General features: G+C 41.5%; 1 protein-coding gene across 1 annotated transcript; it reads left to right on the forward strand.

The window, feature by feature from the left end:
- The first annotated feature begins 7,864 nt into the window (after nt 1-7,864).
- Nucleotides 7,865-20,505, forward strand: LOC146696474 (uncharacterized). The gene is made up of 3 exons (XM_085474064.1): nt 7,865-10,231; nt 12,022-12,247; nt 17,650-20,505. The coding sequence occupies exons 1-3, from the start codon at nt 7,959-7,961 to the stop codon at nt 20,026-20,028; spliced, it is 4,878 nt and encodes a 1,625-aa protein (XP_085330190.1). The 5' UTR covers nt 7,865-7,958; the 3' UTR covers nt 20,029-20,505.
- The last annotated feature ends 1,198 nt before the right edge of the window (nt 20,506-21,703 follow it).

Raw genomic sequence — 21,703 nt, forward strand, 5'->3', positions numbered from 1 at the left:
GTTTTTCTCTCTCTGTATATATAATTTCTAAAAGTAAAATGTGCTTTTCATAGTGGAAATTGATTATCCCTGCCGCTTTCTAATTAAATATGTATTTAATTTGCATTAAATATGAAATTCTTGAATATTTTCCTCCCCAAGCAATATTATGTGTTTCTGCCCCTGGTCAGATATTTGCTTGCTCTGCTGAGCTGTAAAATCGAGTTGTAATTGTATGCTGAAAACAGCAAATCTTAAAATTTTAAAAATGAGTGAGCTGACACAGTTGGGAGCTGTTGAAGGTCTGAGGTTAAGCTATGAAAGTGATAATGTTCTCTATTACCAGCCAAGCTTCTGTATGTTGTTGCTCCGTCCTCTGTTTCGCTCTCAGAGCTGTCTTGTTTCAGTGCTGCCATTCGCCTTTCATTCATTTGTCTCTGGAAAGGGGAATGTAAAACCTCCGGGTTTATTTAGTACACTGCTGGACCACGACAATATTAGTTTAAAAAGAGCAGTTCTAACAGTTTATTACAGTTATCAAGCTAAATGTCACAAATTGATTTTTCCTTTATTCACCTTAGATATCCTTTCTTTGCTCCACTGGCTGACTCCTTTGCTGACACTGACTACACACTCTACAGCGCGGTTTAGAGCCTGTTGAACCTCCTCCAAAGCTGGAACCATGACAATGTTAGGGATGGAAAGGGTCATGTTTACTCTGAAGATTGCATGGTGATCGCTGCTTTTGCCATGGCTGGTTGGGTCACTTGCAGCTTCAGAGGGAGAGAAGGGTAACACACATAAAGTATTGGAATAGACATTTTATGAGCTTATTTTAAATATTTTAGGCCTTTACAGAAATATAGCAAACAATTAAACAAGACGCACCAGAGAAGTGTATGAGCGAGGACGTATGTATGCGCTTGCGCAACATCTCAAGGGTGTTGCGTGTCACTTTGAGCAAGGCATCCACATTACGGTGGTTGAAGTAGGACAGCAGCTCCTGGGCTTCCTGCTCCATCACTTCCATCAAGTCCCTCTTCTTCTTCCTCCTCACCAACGGAGAAGAAGGACCAACACTAGCAGAACGTAGCAGCGTGTTTCTGGAGAAGAGACGCTCGTCATCACCTAAGAAGGTGACACGTTTACAGTCAATACGAACACCTTCAGCAACACTTCACCTTGAATAAATCAGCATTATAATAAAAGTAAAAACAACAAGGTCCTAAAAAAGGTAATCCCCTTTCCTTTAAAAACCTTTGAACTGCCTTTTTTAACTTGTCTCTTACAGCATTGAATCATAATTATCACACTGTATTGTGTTTGATCGTGAAAGGAAACTGTCAGCATACCTTCACTGTCATTGTGGTCTATGGTCTTGCTCTCTGTGCAGCTTTCTTCCTCAAACTTCTCCACCTCCTCTCTCTGATTGTGGTCAAACTCTAGCAGCATGTTGATCAGTTCATTAGCTGCCTCCTCCACCAGTGAGCTCTTCATGTTCACTTTCTGGGCTTGTCTTATGCAAAGGTCCTAGACACATGCAGATATACAGTTCAGTTCAATGTAATTAATCTTTAGAATAAGAAATAATGTTTAAATACAGAAAAAAGTATTTTAAATGTGTGAGAATTACCAAAACCACTTAATAAATATTGATAGCATCTTTCAGATGTCTGCATAGTTACACAGACTTAGTAGAGCAACAATAACCCAGCGGATACTTTTATTTTATTTGTCTTCGTTTACCCTGGTGGTTTGAACAAACTCCTCACAGGTCACAGGCTCATCCTCTGGCAGGACACACAGGTTGGATATGCTCATCTCCTGCAGTACTGCTTCTATTCTAAACTCCACCAGGTCATTCACTCTGTCCATCAGCAACTCAAGATCAGCTAAACAGACAAAAAAAACCACACAAAAGAGAAAGGGAGGGACACAAACCCACCAAAAATAAGGGAAAGAGGGAAAAATCAAGGGGAACTTGTTATGCGTTTGAACAAAGGAGAGAACAGTGATAAACAGACAATTCAGTATAAAAAAAGACAATTTGTAGAGAGAGAAAGAATCTATTGAATATATGAGTGTTACTTGTGAGAAAGCCACCTATGCAATAAATCCATTAATCACACGCAGCCAGTGCTGAGTTGCAGGAATGTCTCGTGTCAGCGTGTACAGGATCGATCTCGTTACATTTTTTGCTTACCCAACACTTTGTCGATGCGGTTGAGATACTTGTCAATATTCAGAGATGTCCAGTTGAGGGAGGTCAAACCCGGTTGTATAGCCTCATCCACCTGTCAAGTAAGTCATGTATGGTATGATGATGGTGATGCACTTTGTAAGCAACCTGCTGTGACAGTCAGTCTCATACCTGTCACCAGTTTAATGCTTAGAAAAGATTCATGACGAAACCAAGCAACAATAAAAAAGGATCTAACATTTTTTTGTGTGTTCTTCTGACTTACTAGAGACAACTGAAAATAAAAACATAAAATCAAATGAAATCAAATAAAATGAGTCCTATTTTGAACTTTTATGTAATCACATGACGCTCGATCATGGGATGCTGGGTTGGACTGAAATGCAGGACTTTGCAGAGAAATATAAAATCAAAACAAAGCTTTATTAGCTAGCACTGGCAAACATAATTTAGCTAACTGGAGCGCGCACAACATGAAGGATTTGACATCAACATGATAAAGAACAGAGGGAAACCATCCATCCTTAGACTACGATGACTGAGAACCTTCACAGACACATCCATCCATCCATTTTCTTACCCTTATCCGGGGCTGGGTCTTGGGGCAGCAGCCTAAGTAGAGAAGCTGAGACCTCCCTCTCCCCAGTCACCTCCTCCACTACCCAAAGCTCATGACCACAGGTGAGGGTAGGGACAAAAACTAACTTTGAGTCAAGCTCAGTTGCTTTGATCTCTTGCCCAAGATGTTGATTTTTTTTATTTTTACCAAAGTTCATTTTTTGGGTTAAATAAAAAACACTTTTTTGGACTTTAACCTGTGCCTGACTGTCCTTTACTGTTCGGTCAATCACTCTAGGATCAGAGCGTTCTCACTCCCGAGGCGTAACATGTCGACGTTTTGTCACGTCCCGCGGCGTTCCTGAGGAACGCGAAAGGAGACCTTCAGCGTTCTTATGGTACGCGGTGGGTTATGGCTGGAATCCAGTGCAATGACGCTCCCGCGGTAATAGACGTTCCTGCCCTGTATTCCAGCCCTAAACCTAACCTTATCCCTAGCCCTAACCATAACCTTATTCCAGACCGTAACCAGGACTTTAATGATGTTAAATAGCGTGTTTCTAAGCGATTTGAAGAAAAAGAGCGAACATGTGTAGGTTCAGTCCAGACGGTTCTCATATTTCCTCTTTTTCCGAGGTCGTCATTTAGGAACGTGGTGGGTAGCCGGAAACGTAATATGGTGACGATTTGTCACCTAGCGTAAAATGTTACGCTTTGGGAGTGAGAACGGGTTGCTAGGATTCCCAATCCCAGCCGGCCACCTCGCACCAAGGGCGTGTCTCCAGGAGACTAGTTCCAGAGCCCAAGCCATTCACATCCACCATATCTAGCCGCTACCTCTCAACACTCACACACTAACTCAGGCTCCTTCTCCATGAGAGAGGTGACATTCCATGTCCCAATTGCTAGTTTTGGTAGCCGAGGGTCGGTCCACTTACCTTAGCTACATGTGGCATGGCCAGCTGTTCAAAGACACTCTGAATCTTGGCACGCACTCTAGTGTTCTCGCTCAACATCAGCTGAAATGAGATAGATGCATGTTGGAGCATTTTTGCAATCACACAAAAGGGATGAACTGAATTTTTCAGTTGACAATAAAATGGGTTTTTGTCGATTTTAGTCATTTTTAAAAATCTGTGTGGAATTTAAACACAATTCCAGGATGTTTTATACTCCTACAGGGAGTGCAGAATTATTAGGCAAGTTGTATTTTTGAGGAATAATTTTATTATTGAACAACAACCATGTTCTCAATGAACCCAAAAAACTCATTAATATCAAAGCTGAATGTTTTTGGAAGTAGTTTTTAGTTTGTTTTTAGTTTTAGCTATTTTAGGGGGATATCTGTGTGTGCAGGTGACTATTACTGTGCATAATTATTAGGCAACTTAACAAAAAACAAATATATACCCATTTCAATTATTTATTTTTACCAGTGAAACCAATATAACATCTCCACATTCACAAATATACATTTCTGACATTCAAAAACAAAACAAAAACAAATCAGTGACCAATATAGCCACCTTTCTTTGCAAGGACACTCAAAAGCCTGCCATCCATGGATTCTGTCAGTGTTTTGATCTGTTCACCATCAACATTGTGTGCAGCAGCAACCACAGCCTCCCAGACACTGTTCAGAGAGGTGTACTGTTTTCCCTCCTTGTAAATCTCACATTTGATGATGGACCACAGATTCTCAATGGGGTTCAGATCAGGTGAACAAGGAGGCCATGTCATTAGTTTTTCTTCTTTTATACCCTTTCTTGCAGCCACGCTGTGGAGTACTTGGACGCGTGTGATGGAGCATTGTCCTGCATGAAAATCATGTTTTTCTTGAAGGATGCAGACTTCTTCCTGTACCACTGCTTGAAGAAGGTGTCTTCCAGAAACTGGCAGTAGGACTGGGAGTTGAGCTTGACTCCATCCTCAACCCGAAAAGGCCCCACAAGCTCATCTTTGATGATACCAGCCCAAACCAGTACTCCACCTCCACCTTGCTGGCATCTGAGTCGGACTGGAGCTCTCTGCCCTTTACCAATCCAGCCACGGGCCCATCCATCTGGCCCATCAAGACTCACTCTCATTTCGTCAGTCCATAAAACCTTAGAAAAATCAGTCTTGAGATATTTCTTGGCCCAGTCTTGACGTTTCAGCTTGTGTGTCTTGTTCAGTGGTGGTCGTCTTTCAGCCTTTCTTACCTTGGCCATGTCTCTGAGTATTGCACACCTTGTGCTTTTGGGCACTCCAGTGATGTTGCAGCTCTGAAATATGGCCAAACTGGTGGCAAGTGGCATCTTGGCAGCTGCACGCTTGACTTTTCTCAGTTCATGGGCAGTTATTTTGCGCCTTGGTTTTTCCACACGCTTCTTGCGACCCTGTTGACTATTTTGAATGAAACGCTCGATTGTTCGATGATCACGCTTCAGAAGCTTTGCAATTTTGAGACTGCTGCATCCCTCTGCAAGATATCTCACTATTTTTGACTTTTCTGTGCCTGTCAAGTCCTTCTTTTGACCCATTTTGCCAAAGGAAAGGACGTTGCCTAATAATTATGCACACCTGATATAGGGTGTTGATGTCATTAGACCACACCCCTTCTCATTACAGGGATGCACATCACCTAATATGCTTAATTGGTAGTAGGCTTTCGAGCCTATACAGCTTGGAGTAAGACAACATGCATGAAGAGGATGATGTGGACAAAATACTCATTTGCCTAATAATTCTGCACTCCCTGTAGTTACATGCAGCTTTGATCATTTGGTTGTTCACTGTATGCATTTTTGAAATTTTAGCTACAACTGTGTGCTATGCTCACCTGTATTCTATTGTAGTGTTTCTTAAAGACGTCCTGTTTTTGCAGCAGTAGAAGAGCAAAGGGAGGGATTGCCAAATTCATCTTTGTCATGCAGTTCACCTCTCTGATCTGCGTCAGAATCTCTGGGTCAAAGTTCACAAATAACTCGCCAGTTTCTGGAGATCTGACCAGAAGAGAGGCTTGCAGGCCAACTTTGGCATCCTCCATCTGCGTTGAGGTGTTTAGTGAGGTTTATGTGAAGAGATGCAGGGAAAATGTGTGAATAAGAGGGGAGAAAAGATGTTCATTCAGTTTGTGTTTCAGATCCTCAAACTAATTTTAATATTAGACAAAGATAACCCAAGTATGGACAAAATGTAGTTTTTTCCAGCAAGAACTGCAATGATTCTTTTATCTCGCTGTAGAAGAACTTTGCCTCTTTCTTGTTTACAGAATTGTTTTAATTCAGCCACACTAGAAGGTTTTCAAGGACAAGTCATGGCAAAACACCTCAATCTGATTTAACTCCAGACTTTGACCGGGCCACTCCAAACCCTTCATTTTGTTTATTTATTTATTTGTCATTTCCACTTTATTTGTCAGTGACCAAGCAAAAACAGAACCTCTGTAGAGAAAGGATGCATTGTACCAGATTTAGCTGCTAGCTTGTTTTCATCTGCAGCTCCTGAGACGTTGAGACATTCATAGGTGGACTTCCTGGTGTTTTTCACATCTGTTGTCCTGCTACATAACCCAATTACACTTCAGTTTGTGCCACTTCAAGGCACAAACTGATGGCCAGACATTGTCCTTCAGGAGCTGGTGTGATATTGCTTTTATGAAATGCTGCATTAGTTTTGTGCTGGATGTCACTCTCATCAGTCCACAAAATATATCGGGGAGCATTAAGATGTTTTTTGGCAGATCTGAGTTTGGCAACAGTGGGACTGATTTGATGAAAGAGTTTTCATAGTTGACAGTTTAGTTTTTACAATGGGGTTTAGTGTTTTAGCAATTCAGAAAAACTCTAATACACCTGTGCTTTTCCCAGCAACTGAGGCTTTTACCCTGCACAGTTTAAGGTATGATAAAGCACTGACCTTATAAATGGCACAAAATACACATTTTAGCTGGGAGCTGGTCATTCACAGGGGAAAGGCTCCATTGTACAACAACAACAACAGTAGTAATAGTAATAATAAATTATTGTTAGTCAGGCAAGTATATCATATACCAAACATGCTTCCAAACTAATGACATTTTTTGCATTCTTCACATCAGGTCAAAATGTACTTTTTTTTAAAAAGTGACTGGCACTGCGGAAATGGATCTACAGCACCACTTAAGAAATTTTAATGAACTTCTAACAACTTATTTACAGCTTGAAATACGTGTATGACATTTATTACACACAGATTCAGTGAACCCAATCCAAAGAGGAAGTCTGGAAGTCCGCCATTTTGAATGTAAAATGACATTTTGGCACAGTTTTAGTGTTTTCCAGGCATCGCTGGTTTACACATTCGCCTGCAAAGTGAGAGGTCACTGGTTAAATTCCATTTGGTTACTTCAGGAACTTTTTGGGGTTACTTCAGAAAGGGACATCTTCGTCAAAGCCATGTTTGTGGTGGAATTTTGATCATTTATCACTGGACATAAGATTTTCATCTCTAAAAATGTATTTTGTCCAGTCTGTCCCAAACTTCACACTTTTGATGACAGTCTGGCAACGACTACATGCCAATATCTGGTCACACATGGTGCCACAGTTCTCATATAACATTTTAATCAAGACTACCTCACTGTGATTGAAGCATTTCTTGCAAAACAATCATAACCAAACAAAACCTTTCCTGTTCTGTAAATGAACAGTAGGACAAAATGATTACTAGTCATTGCGGAAAGCACAATTAATGTTTTTGTTTACATCGTTGGAACGAGGAAAAATTCCCCCACCACAAAAACAGAAATACTCATGAAAGCAACCTGTAGTGCAAACACGAGGGCTGAATTTATTACTTCCTGCACTAGAAACCTGCCGATGTTGCTGATATGGATAGATCACCAGTCTTCCTTGTCTTTATCTTATTATCTCCTGTTGAGATGTTGCAGCAGAAAATGCAGCCTGGCCTGTTGAAACATTGTTTTTTTTTAGTGTTTCAACTGAAAAAATAGAATGCCTTTGATCCAAATGGAATGCATCTTGTGAAAAAAGGTGACATCTTGTGACATCACAAGATGATGACATAGATCCTTTGTTATGTCATCATCTTGCTGAGAGAAAAAACCCTTAAGTAGGAGCTTTGCTCTGTTAAACTTTAATGCTGAACGGACCTTGACCTGACAGTAAGCAAACCCTTTTTGGAGAGTTTTGAGAGAATTTTACTTAGCAATTCACCGACCAAGCCGACACATTTCACCATGTCAGCTCACCCATCCTTCAGCTCAAATGAGCTTGGATTAGTTAAAGGGAGCATTTTGGGAAAGCACTACAAGGTAGAGGCTTTCCTCGGAGAAGGGGGCTTTGGTATTGTAGCCAAATGTCGTGATACCATGACTAACCGAGCTGTGGCTATTAAAGTGAACAAGAGCCGCCCTGATATTCTGCAACAGGCGAAATTGGAAATTTTCATCCTGGAGCAGCTGCGAAGGTTGGATTCAGATGCCGCCAACATTGTTCAATGGAACGGCTTTTTTCACGACGGAGAGCGGGTTTGCCTGAAATTTGAACTCCTTGATCAATGCCTGAGGGACTACATATGGGACCGGAAAAACCACTGTCTCCCCATAAGCGAAGTCAGGCCAATTTTAGGTCAACTGACAAATGCTCTGTCCCACCTGGGTTCTGTGGGAATGGTGCACGCTGACCTCAAACCTGGAAACATCATGGTTGTAAACCGCCATGAGTCTCCCATCAAAGTCAAACTTATAGACTTTGGCCTCGCATGTCCTGCGTCTGCAGTGATGCCTGGTGACCGTGTGGGGACGGTTGGTTATTGTGCACCTGAGGTTATGCTTGGCCTTCCTTACAATGAAGCAATTGACATGTGGTCTCTGGGGCTGGTAGCTGTGGAGCTTGCTACAGGGCTGCCACTCTACCCTGGAAATGAAGACTATGATGTTTTGAAATTCATCATAGAGACTCAGGGTCAGCCACCAGATCATGTTCTAGACTCTGGCGTCTACACTGAAGACTATTTCATTGAAGACAAAGACAAGCAACAGCGCTGGACATTTAAGACTGACCAACAATTTCAGTATGAGACAGGATATGAGTCCCTGGAGACAAGATGCATAAAACTGACGCGTCTGGATGACCTTGAACAAATAATAATGTTTAGACGAGGACCAGAAGCTGGCCAACGCTTATTTGTCAGCTTAATTAAACAGATGTTGGCCTTGGATGCACACCAGCGGATAACACCCTCGGAGGTTCTCCGGCATCCCTTTTTCAGCCCTAAGAGTTCCCTGTGCATTGACATGAGTGCTGAAATATCACAAAACCCTGTGGTCTTTCAGCACCCTTCAAACTTGGAAAGCAAGAGATCACAGAAAATCAACTGCAGTTTTCAAAACTCGGTTGAATTTTCTCAGCAAGTATTCGTCCACACATCAGCCAGTCCATCATTCAGCTCAGATGAGCTTGAATTAGTTAAAGGGAGCATTTTGGGAAAGCACTACAAGGTAGAGGCTTTCCTCGGAGAAGGGGGCTTTGGTATTGTAGCCAAATGTCGCGACACAACAACCAACCAAGCTGTTGCCATTAAAGTCAACAAGAGCGACCCTGATATTCTGCAACAGGCACATGTGGAAATTTTCATCTTGGAGCAGCTGCGAAGGTTGGATTCAGATGCCGCCAACATTGTTCAATGGAACGGCTTTTTCCACGACGGACAGCGGGTTTGCCTGAAATTTGAACTCCTTGATCAATGCCTGTGGGACTACATAGGGGACCGGAATAAACAGGGTCTCCCCATAAGCGAAGTCAGGCCAATTTTAGGTCAAATCACAAATGCTCTGTCCCACCTGAGTTCTGTGGGAATAGTGCACGCTGACCTCAAACCTGGAAACATCATGGTTGTAAACCGCCATGAGTCTCCCATCAAAGTCAAACTTATAGACTTTGGCCTCGCATGTCCTGCGTCTGCAGTGATACCTGGTGACTTTGTGGGGACGGTTGGTTACTGTGCACCTGAGGTTATGCTTGGCCTTCCTTACAATGAAGCAAGTGACATGTGGTCTCTGGGGCTGGTGGCTGTGGAGCTTGCTACAGGGCTGCCACTCTACCCTTCGGAGAATGACTATGATTATCTGAAATTCATCATAGAGACTCAGGGTCAGCCACCAGATCATGTGCTAGACTCTGGCGTGTACACTGAAAACTATTTCATTGGAGACAAATACAAGCAACAGCGCTGGACATTTAAGACGGAAGAACAATATAAAGGCTCTGTTCCAGGGACAGGACATGAATCCCTGGAGACAAGATACATAATACTTACACGTCTGGATGACCTTGAACAGCTAATGATGTTTAGACGAGGACCAGAAGCGGGCCAACGCTTATTTGTCAGCCTAATTAAACAGATGTTGGCCTTGGATGCACACCAGCGGATAACACCCTCTCAGGTTCTCCGGCATCCCTTTTTCAGCCCTGGCCTCTCTAAAAGGTTCCCATGTATCAACATTGAAAGACCATACTGAATCAGTCTCCAGCATGGCATCTTCCACCCTGGACAAAAGTGATAAAAATACAAACTGGGGTTGGAAAATGACATTAACAGCAAATTACAATGCAAAAATTAATTAAGCTGCTCCAAAAATGATCACTTTGGCTTCTTTTTTTAAAATTTTCACTCCCCCCACCCCAACCAGTCGTGGCAGAGGGCTGTCCCTTCCTGAGCCTGGCTCTGTTGAAGGTTTCTTCCTTTTTAAAGGGAGTTTTTCCTTCCCACTGTCGCTAAATGCTTGCTCATAGGGAAATCTTCTGATTGTTGGAGTGGCCAAAACTCTAGGGGAAGTAGCAATTCTTGTGAAAATTAAAAAAAAAAAGCCTACCAATCTTCAAAGCGCAGCAGTGGACACCTTACCATCACATCAGTCCTTCAATCAGACCTAAAACACCACCTTTACAGAAATAAATTCCATACAAATTGGAAATAAATTGCGTAATAATTGTTGTTTTTGATTGTTTATAAATATATAGAGCTACCCTTCAGCCTCCTAGTAGACATACCTGTGTTATGAATGTGAAACTCCTCTGATTTTCAGAAAAGTTGACCTCTGACCTTGAAGTCAAGGTCATTGAGATTTAAGCTTCACAGAGATTTTCAGTAGATGCAACCATGGTATTGACTTGAAAATTCTACACTATCAAAGACTTAGGTGCCCACAGCACCTCGCCATATACAAAAGATTTTTCTATTCATTTATGTATTATTAGTTTATTTATTTCTTCATCCCGCTCTCTCTCTTTTTTTTAATTCACCTTTCTGTTGCGATGCTCTGGACATTTCTAAACCCCACAAGTTCAGCCTCAATTTTCAACCCAATTTTCCTATACTTTCACTTGAACACGTCCAGCCTTCACCTCTCACCGGTCCTCGTCCCCTCTTCTCACAGCTTCCTGTGTGGCCTCCCAAATCAAACACAGGCCCAAATCAGCCGTTTCTTCTTCTCTGTTCATTCTCTCTTCATCTTTTCAGTCTTTTCTTGGCGGTTAACTCCCAGCATGGCAAATATGAACTCAGACAGTCCAATGCAGTGCTTTCACACAGTCATGTCACTGGTACTCTTTCCAGCTTGTAATTCAGAGCACATGTTCCATTAACATACATGCTGCTGGACCCTTCAGTGTTTTAGGTCAGTTGTACTGTCTTCTGCCTGCTGTTAATTCTTCAAATCTACGGTGTTGTTCTGTCTGTTTTCTGTCTTCATCAGGAGATTGACTGTCCTTTAAGCTTCTTCTCAGGATAAGGGCAGGATGAGAGGTGAAGCTGTAAAATTTCAGCCAAAGCCTGGCCTGTTTGTCGTTCCAATTATGTTAATCTATCATTTTGCCGCTGTACTCATCTGAGGTTGAGCCAAGTCCATGGGCACCTGTATTAACACACTAAGACATTTATTTAATATCATTTTCATTACTATTTCTTAGCACTTTCACTCTCTAATTCCTCTGTTTTCCTTTTGAAACGTCTCTCACAAGCTCACAAGCTATATTCAGACTTCCTGCTTCACTTCCTGCCAGACACACACACACACACACACACACACACACTCTTCACTTTACTGGATTTTCATCCGTTTCTACAGCCTAATCAAGCTCTTATTTTATGTTCACACTCTATATACCCTCTGTAACTCTACTAATTCTAATATAAAAAGAATGCACCCTCAGTACAGAAAAACAGAAAAGTCAGTGATGCACAAATGTAGCAAAAATAGGAAACATTAGAACTGTAAATGTTTTCTTCCTTGTCTGCAGATTAACAGTCCACAGGTTGGGTGCTTGCACTCTGATTCGTTCCCTGGAGATAAAGGAGAGAGAGCTCAGAGGACAGCAAGATGGAGGAGTGAAGGAGAAGGTGGTGCAGCTCAGTGTCCAATCAGGAGTGAGCAGTTCTTTCACCACCTTCATTGCTGTCAACAAAGACAACAGAGAGGCGATCCAAGGACCTCTGCACCGCAGACATATTCTACCACCCTGTGAGGTTTGTTTAAAGCAAACAAAGCAATACCATGAAACTGTTAACAGCAGGATGTCAGAGTCAATAGAGAGGACTCAAAAGAGCAACTTCAAATCAAACTATTTATGTAGTAGGTGTTTCTTTGCCAATGTCTTTCCCCTGCATTAGAAAGTAATAAGCCAGATGGAAGTACAACACACATCTATGCATTTCTATAAAAACTGACCTGCCCTGAACTTATAATCTCTCTCTCTCTCTCTTTGTTTTTCCTTAAAGTGATGGCTGTCCATTCGTCCTGTAAAAGTTGTAAATATAAACCTGAATGAATGGGAGTAGAAACTGTGTGTGCGCATGAAGACATGCTTGTGTCGCTGAGATTGAACAGATTTATGTATGTTCACGTAGCCAAGTGATAATCATATATAATAATCACTGAATAGTAATAATGTTATTGAACAGGTTAAACATTTAGATATCACAAAAAGTTGCAAAAAAGCAAAAAAAAACCCCACACACAGCTGTGAAGTCAGCTGCACATGAATAACATTAGTACAATGACAACTTTAATCAGAGTGAGTTCAGAAGATCCAAAAGTGGGACACTAAAAACAAGCTAGTGAAAGCAAAAAGTGACTTTGAAAAATTTATTTCATAGAATTAAAGCACTGATAGGAAAAAAAACTAAACATGAGAAGAATGGCAATCCTGCAGCGACCAATCAAAGAAGACTGTAATGGCTGCATTGTAAAGAAGTGAGTGAAGAAAGCTGATTTTTTTTTAGTTTTTCTGAGATATGCAGAGTTTTAACGAACAATTTGAACACTATTATTCATTTACATTATTTGTTCTCAACAGAGATGGGCAGTAATGCGTTACAAGTAACGAGTTACTGTAATCCGATTACAGGCACTTGCCCTGGTGGCCATTCTTTCAGTGGGCATTTCTCAACAACAACTACAAACACTAGTGAAGTGAATGGGCATTTAATTAAATAATGAAACATTTAATTCAATAATTAATGGCATATTTAATTCATTCATTTTGTCACTCCTGGCCCTCCACACCTCACTGCCATGATTGTTTGTGTAGTTATTGGATTCTAAAACTACTAGAATAGAATAGAAAACACATAAGATGCAGTCTCTGTTTTTTCTTCACCTTATTAATTTGAACTGAACTGAAATAAATCCGTTCTTTTCTGTATGGTAATGACTAGGACCTGTCCCAGCTGTCTCTGGTGGATTCAGTATTGTCTCCAATGTTTCTGATAACTTCCAGTTTGGGAAGTTTCCCATGCAGGTGAGGAATGCAGTGACTGACAGACTACCCCTCCTTCATTTAGGACCCATGCCAAACACTGAGTAAAGACTTCCTTGCATTAAACCTGCATAGCTGTTTTCACATTTATAACAAATCACCTAAGTGACCGGCAGTGATCGTATAGTGCTCTGAGTTGTTGCCTAAACAAGCCCTCTTCAAATCGGAGTTACAGCAGAGAGAATATGGCACTGAAGCAATGATGACAGCTTTAATAACCTATTTTATCTTCAATTATTCTTGTATGAAATTCTCTTAAAGTAGCAACTGAATTTCAACCAACTCAGCTAGCTCTGCATATTTTATTTCCTCTGTTAAAATAAAATGTGGCGGAGCCCAGCTGTAATTGTACCTTGCATTAATATGGTGTATTATTGATGGTGACACAGCACTGCTTAGCATGTCGTCCTGAATCTCAGGTGTGCCAATGACCTGTGCAGTATATGAGGCACTAAAATCCTGGTGGATTTCTGGGATACGAACAGGACGGAGTCATGTGAGCTCTATCAATATTGCACCACTTACGTCTCAGACCTGTATTTATGTATTTATGCACTGAAATCGCGCTGTAATATCCAGTTAACTGTCCACATTTGTACTCTGTTTTTCCATTTATTATATTTTTTTCATTAATTTGTCTGAAAAAAGATCCACGTAGTAACCAAAGAGAGCCTAAATCAATGGTCTCTAATAGCAGCCAAATTATAAGAGCTTTCATTAGTGATGGTGAGATGAAGCCTTGTGATGAACTGAAGCTTTCCATCCAACTGGTCGACTCATGGTTCGAAGCATTGTGACGATTCATTGGCTCTACTGCGCCATCAAGTGGACGATTAAAGTCAGACAGGCTCAATGATTATAATGATGTGATGTGTAAACCTCTAAACTTACAGTTTTTTCTGAATGCTTAAACCCTAACTGTGATTCCTGTAGCACAATCTCTAAAACTATTCAGACTTATAGCAAAACCACTCACTGAGTTTGCAAAACTAAAAGCACATAAACTGCTTTGCACTCAGTTTGCAATTTTGTAACACACACTTTGCAAAACGGTAGGCACAATTCACTGCACAACACTCAATTACCAAATTTCCAACACACTCCTAGCAAAAGTATACACATGTATGGCTATCATTAACACTAATTTGCCAACTGTCTGGCACACTTTCACATGTGAAAACTTTTTTAGATAATTAGTTCACTTTGCAATCAGCCTAAGCACTATAATACAGGTAAGCTGTGTGTGCGGAGTACAATGGAGGGAGCAGAAAGAGTGAGAAGTAGAGGAGGCCGAGGAAGAGGACGTGGAGGTGAAGAAGTAGGATGAAGAGGACGACAAGGACAAGGAGGAGCAAGAGGAAGACGAGGAGGGGGGAGAGGAAGATGAGGAGGGGGGAGAGGAAGGGTAGGAAGAGTAAGAAATAGAATTGCTGATGACAATAGTGGACCATGTAATCAACCATGTAATCAACCGTGGAATGACCCTGAGGGTAGCTGGCCAACGGGTCCAGCCTAACTCGAGCCGCTACACTGTAGCAAGTACCATAAGGACATCTTGAAATGAGAATCGGTTAGTACAGTCACTTCGCACAAAGATTTGTAGCACTGCCATATGCCAATGAGAAACACACCAATACCATTGATGTAAAAATACTGAAATTGTTACTTTACAGAATTGCTAGATGACCAGATGCTGGGGGCAGAGGAAGCATGTTCACTGCAGACCAAGTAACCCATATAGTCATTATGGCGATTGCAAATAATCCTATACTTGGAAATGAACACTTGTGTTTGTTTTGATGTGTTTCAAGTACACCAGTACTTGAAGTTTGGATCCCTCTATGCTTATGGATCTATGACAGAAGTATGAGCTCAAACTGACATAGCCTACCTTGTGCACAGAGAAAGCAAAAGCCAGATGTGTTTTGTATTCATACCATCAGTGTGCAGTTGGCGCATTGTGTGCTTAGTAGATGATGGCTTGTGTGTACTGTTTGATACGGAAACACCATTTTTACGAAGGTGTGAAGAGTTAATCTAGCTGTGTTTGCTTTTGCAAGAGAACTACAATGTTTTGATTATTGGGTGACAGGTTTTCTTATTTGTGTGAAGAGTTTTGCAAAATTAGCCAATAGTTACAAAAAATGTGCTTAGGCATTCAGAAAAAACTGTAATAAACTAAAAGACAGAAATCAGATTATAAGATCTGTGGTGTTGTTGATTTATATTATGGTACTTATCATTTGTGATATTTATTACTGTGTGCATACTTTATTAGGAGAGATGAGATTAAATGTTGTCAGACAAATATTCTCTTCCTTGCTGGTTCCATCGAAGGAGAAATGTTCAAGTAAGTATGTAACTGGGACGTAATCCAATTCCACAACACAATGTGACGGGGAATCAGCTGTGTTTTGCTGCCCAATTTATTTAGAATCTGGTGCAAACCGGCGAGCCAGTTCCTGAATCAGTCACGTGGTACGGACTGCCCGCGAGGCCTCGAACATCACTGCATACGTAATCAAAGCAAGCCTCGATACGCGCTTTACAAAACTACCACGAGATTACCCGACACACGCTTCAAAGCTTCGACACACAGGAGACATCACTACTGCACACAGCCTTCACACGACAACAGGTGCACCACACTGCTAAGTGTGTTTTGTGTTTAGAGTTTTGCTAAATGGGAGACTGAGCTTTGAATAGTGTTTAAGATTTTGGCAACAGTGGGACTGATTTGATGAAAGAGTTTTCATAGTTGACAGTTTAGTTTTTACAATGGGGTTTAGTGTTTTAGCAATTCAGAAAAACTCTAATACACCTGTGCTTTTCCCAGCAACTGAGGCTTTTACCCTGCACAGTTTAAGGTATGATAAAGCACTGACCTTATAAATGGCACAAAATACACATTTTAGCTGGGAGCTGGTCATTCACAGGGGAAAGGCTCCATTGTACAACAACAACAACAGTAGTAATAGTAATAATAAATTATTATTAGTCAGGCAAGTATATCATATACCAAACATGCTTCCAAACTAATGACATTTTTTGCATTCTTCACATCAGGTCAAAATGTACTTTTTTTAAAAAAGTGACTGGCACTGCGGAAATGGATCTACAGCACCACTTAAGAAATTTTAAAGAACTTCTAACAACTTATTTACAGCTTGAAATACGTGTATGACATTTATTACACACAGATTCAGTGAACCCAATCCAAAGAGGAAGTCTGGAAGTCCGCCATTTTGAATGTAAAATGACATTTTGGCACAGTTTTAGTGTTTTCCAGGCATCGCTGGTTTACACATTCGCCTGCAAAGTGAGAGGTCACTGGTTAAATTCCATTTGGTTACTTCAGGAACTTTTTGGGGTTACTTCAGAAAGGGACATCTTCGTCAAAGCCATGTTTGTGGTGGAATTTTGATCATTTATCACTGGACATAAGATTTTCATCTCTAAAAATGTATTTTGTCCAGTCTGTCCCAAACTTCACACTTTTGATGACAGTCTGGCGACGACTACATGCCAATATCTGGTCACACATGGTGCCACAGTTCTCATATAACATTTTAATCAAGACTACCCCACTGTGATTGAAGCATTTCTTGCAAAACAATCATAACCAAACAAAACCTTTCCTGTTCTGTAAATGAACAGTAGGACAAAATGATTACTAGTCATTGCGGAAAGCACAATTAATGTTTTTGTTTACATCGTTGGAACGAGGAAAAATTCCCCCACCACAAAAACAGAAATACTCATGAAAGCAACCTGTAGTGCAAACACGAGGGCTGAATTTATTACTTCCTGCACTAGAAACCTGCCGATGTTGCTGATATGGATAGATCACCAGTCTTCCTTGTCTTTATCTTATTATCTCCTGTTGAGATGTTGCAGCAGAAAATGCAGCCTGGCCTGTTGAAACATTGTTTTTTTTTAGTGTTTCAACTGAAAAAATAGAATGCCTTTGATCCAAATGGAATGCATCTTGTGAAAAAAGGTGACATCTTGTGACATCACAAGATGATGACATAGATCCTTTGTTATGTCATCATCTTGCTGAGAGAAAAAACCCTTAAGTAGGAGCTTTGCTCTGTTAAACTTTAATGCTCAACGGACCTTGACCTGACAGCAAGCAAACCCTTTTTGGAGAGTTTTGAGAGAATTTTACTTAGCAATTCACCGACCAAGCCGACACATTTCACCATGTCAGCTCACCCATCCTTCAGCTCAAATGAGCTTGGATTAGTTAAAGGGAGCATTTTGGGAAAGCACTACAAGGTAGAGGCTTTCCTCGGAGAAGGGGGCTTTGGTATTGTAGCCAAATGTCGTGATACCATGACTAACCGAGCTGTGGCTATTAAAGTGAACAAGAGCCGCCCTGATATTCTGCAACAGGCGAAATTGGAAATTTTCATCCTGGAGCAGCTGCGAAGGTTGGATTCAGATGCCGCCAACATTGTTCAATGGAACGGCTTTTTTCACGACGGAGAGCGGGTTTGCCTGAAATTTGAACTCCTTGATCAATGCCTGAGGGACTACATATGGGACCGGAAAAACCACTGTCTCCCCATAAGCGAAGTCAGGCCAATTTTAGGTCAACTGACAAATGCTCTGTCCCACCTGGGTTCTGTGGGAATGGTGCACGCTGACCTCAAACCTGGAAACATCATGGTTGTAAACCGCCATGAGTCTCCCATCAAAGTCAAACTTATAGACTTTGGCCTCGCATGTCCTGCGTCTGCAGTGATGCCTGGTGACCGTGTGGGGACGGTTGGTTATTGTGCACCTGAGGTTATGCTTGGCCTTCCTTACAATGAAGCAATTGACATGTGGTCTCTGGGGCTGGTAGCTGTGGAGCTTGCTACAGGGCTGCCACTCTACCCTGGAAATGAAGACTATGATGTTTTGAAATTCATCATAGAGACTCAGGGTCAGCCACCAGATCATGTTCTAGACTCTGGCGTCTACACTGAAGACTATTTCATTGAAGACAAAGACAAGCAACAGCGCTGGACATTTAAGACTGACCAACAATTTCAGTATGAGACAGGATATGAGTCCCTGGAGACAAGATGCATAAAACTGACGCGTCTGGATGACCTTGAACAAATAATAATGTTTAGACGAGGACCAGAAGCTGGCCAACGCTTATTTGTCAGCTTAATTAAACAGATGTTGGCCTTGGATGCACACCAGCGGATAACACCCTCGGAGGTTCTCCGGCATCCCTTTTTCAGCCCTAAGAGTTCCCTGTGCATTGACATGAGTGCTGAAATATCACAAAACCCTGTGGTCTTTCAGCACCCTTCAAACTTGGAAAGCAAGAGATCACAGAAAATCAACTGCAGTTTTCAAAACTCGGTTGAATTTTCTCAGCAAGTATTCGTCCACACATCAGCCAGTCCATCATTCAGCTCAGATGAGCTTGAATTAGTTAAAGGGAGCATTTTGGGAAAGCACTACAAGGTAGAGGCTTTCCTCGGAGAAGGGGGCTTTGGTATTGTAGCCAAATGTCGCGACACAACAACCAACCAAGCTGTTGCCATTAAAGTCAACAAGAGCGACCCTGATATTCTGCAACAGGCACATGTGGAAATTTTCATCTTGGAGCAGCTGCGAAGGTTGGATCCAGATGCCGCCAACATTGTTCAATGGAACGGCTTTTTCCACGACGGACAGCGGGTTTGCCTGAAATTTGAACTCCTTGATCAATGCCTGTGGGACTACATAGGGGACCGGAATAAACAGGGTCTCCCCATAAGCGAAGTCAGGCCAATTTTAGGTCAAATCACAAATGCTCTGTCCCACCTGGGTTCTGTGGGAATAGTGCACGCTGACCTCAAACCTGGAAACATCATGGTTGTAAACCGCCATGAGTCTCCCATCAAAGTCAAACTTATAGACTTTGGCCTCGCATGTCCTGCGTCTGCAGTGATACCTGGTGACTTTGTGGGGACGGTTGGTTACTGTGCACCTGAGGTTATGCTTGGCCTTCCTTACAATGAAGCAAGTGACATGTGGTCTCTGGGGCTGGTGGCTGTGGAGCTTGCTACAGGGCTGCCACTCTACCCTTCGGAGAATGACTATGATTATCTGAAATTCATCATAGAGACTCAGGGTCAGCCACCAGATCATGTGCTAGACTCTGGCGTGTACACTGAAAACTATTTCATTGGAGACAAATACAAGCAACAGCGCTGGACATTTAAGACGGAAGAACAATATAAAGGCTCTGTTCCAGGGACAGGACATGAATCCCTGGAGACAAGATACATAATACTTACACGTCTGGATGACCTTGAACAGCTAATGATGTTTAGACGAGGACCAGAAGTTGGCCAACGCTTATTTGTCAGCCTAATTAAACAGATGTTGGCCTTGGATGCACACCAGCGGATAACACCCTCTCAGGTTCTCCGGCATCCCTTTTTCAGCCCTGGCCTCTCTAAAAGGTTCCCATGTATCAACATTGAAAGACCATACTGAATCAGTCTCCAGCATGGCATCTTCCACCCTGGACAAAAGTGATAAAAATACAAACTGGGGTTGGAAAATGACATTAACAGCAAATTACAATGCAAAAATTAATTAAGCTGCTCCAAAAATGATCACTTTGGCTTCTTTTTTTTAAATTTTCACTCCCCCCACCCCAACCAGTCGTGGCAGAGGGCTGTCCCTTCCTGAGCCTGGCTCTGTTGAAGGTTTCTTCCTTTTTAAAGGGAGTTTTTCCTTCCCACTGTCGCTAAATGCTTGCTCATAGGGAAATCTTCTGATTGTTGGAGTGGCCAAAACTCTAGGGGAAGTAGCAATTCTTGTGAAAATTTAAAAAAAAAAGCCTACCAATCTTCAAAGCGCAGCAGTGGACACCTTACCATCACATCAGTCCTTCAATCAGACCTAAAACACCACCTTTACAGAAATAAATTCCATACAAATTGGAAATAAATTGCGTAATAATTGTTGTTTTTGATTGTTTATAAATATATAGAGCTACCCTTCAGCCTCCTAGTAGACATACCTGTGTTATGAATGTGAAACTCCTCTGATTTTCAGAAAAGTTGACCTCTGACCTTGAAGTCAAGGTCATTGAGATTTAAGCTTCACAGAGATTTTCAGTAGATGCAACCATGGTATTGACTTGAAAATTCTACACTATCAAAGACTTAGGTGCCCACAGCACCGCGCCATATACAAAAGATTTTTCTATTCATTTATGTATTATTAGTTTATTTATTTCTTCATCCCGCTCTCTCTCTTTTTTTTAATTCACCTTTCTGTTGCGATGCTCTGGACATTTCTAAACCCCACAAGTTCAGCCTCAATTTTCAACCCAATTTTCCTATACTTTCACTTGAACACGTCCAGCCTTCACCTCTCACCGGTCCTCGTCCCCTCTTCTCACAGCTTCCTGTGTGGCCTCCCAAATCAAACACAGGCCCAAATCAGCCGTTTCTTCTTCTCTGTTCATTCTCTCTTCATCTTTTCAGTCTTTTCTTGGCGGTTAACTCCCAGCATGGCAAATATGAACTCAGACAGTCCAATGCAGTGCTTTCACACAGTCATGTCACTGGTACTCTTTCCAGCTTGTAATTCAGAGCACATGTTCCATTAACATACATGCTGCTGGACCCTTCAGTGTTTTAGGTCAGTTGTACTGTCTTCTGCCTGCTGTTAATTCTTCAAATCTACGGTGTTGTTCTGTCTGTTTTCTGTCTTCATCAGGAGATTGACTGTCCTTTAAGCTTCTTCTCAGGATAAGGGCAGGATGAGAGGTGAAGCTGTAAAATTTCAGCCAAAGCCTGGCCTGTTTGTCGTTCCAATTATGTTAATCTATCATTTTGCCACTGTACTAATCTGAGGTTGAGCCAAGTCCATGGGCACCTGTATTAACACACTAAGACATTTATTTAATATCATTTTCATTACTATTTCTTAGCACTTTCACTCTCTAATTCCTCTGTTTTCCTTTTGAAACGTCTCTCACAAGCTCACAAGCTATATTCAGACTTCCTGCTTCACTTCCTGCCAGGCACACACACACACACACACACACACTCTTCACTTTACTGGATTTTCATCCGTTTCTACAGCCTAATCAAGCTCTTATTTTATGTTCACACTCTATATACCCTCTGTAACTCTACTAATTCTAATATAAAAA

Source organism: Copadichromis virginalis, linkage group LG12 (assembly GCF_057382275.1).
Source record: "Copadichromis virginalis isolate Kocher_CV1m ecotype Utaka linkage group LG12, C_Virginalis_male_GT1.1, whole genome shotgun sequence".
Taxonomy (NCBI): Eukaryota; Metazoa; Chordata; class Actinopteri; order Cichliformes; family Cichlidae; genus Copadichromis; species Copadichromis virginalis.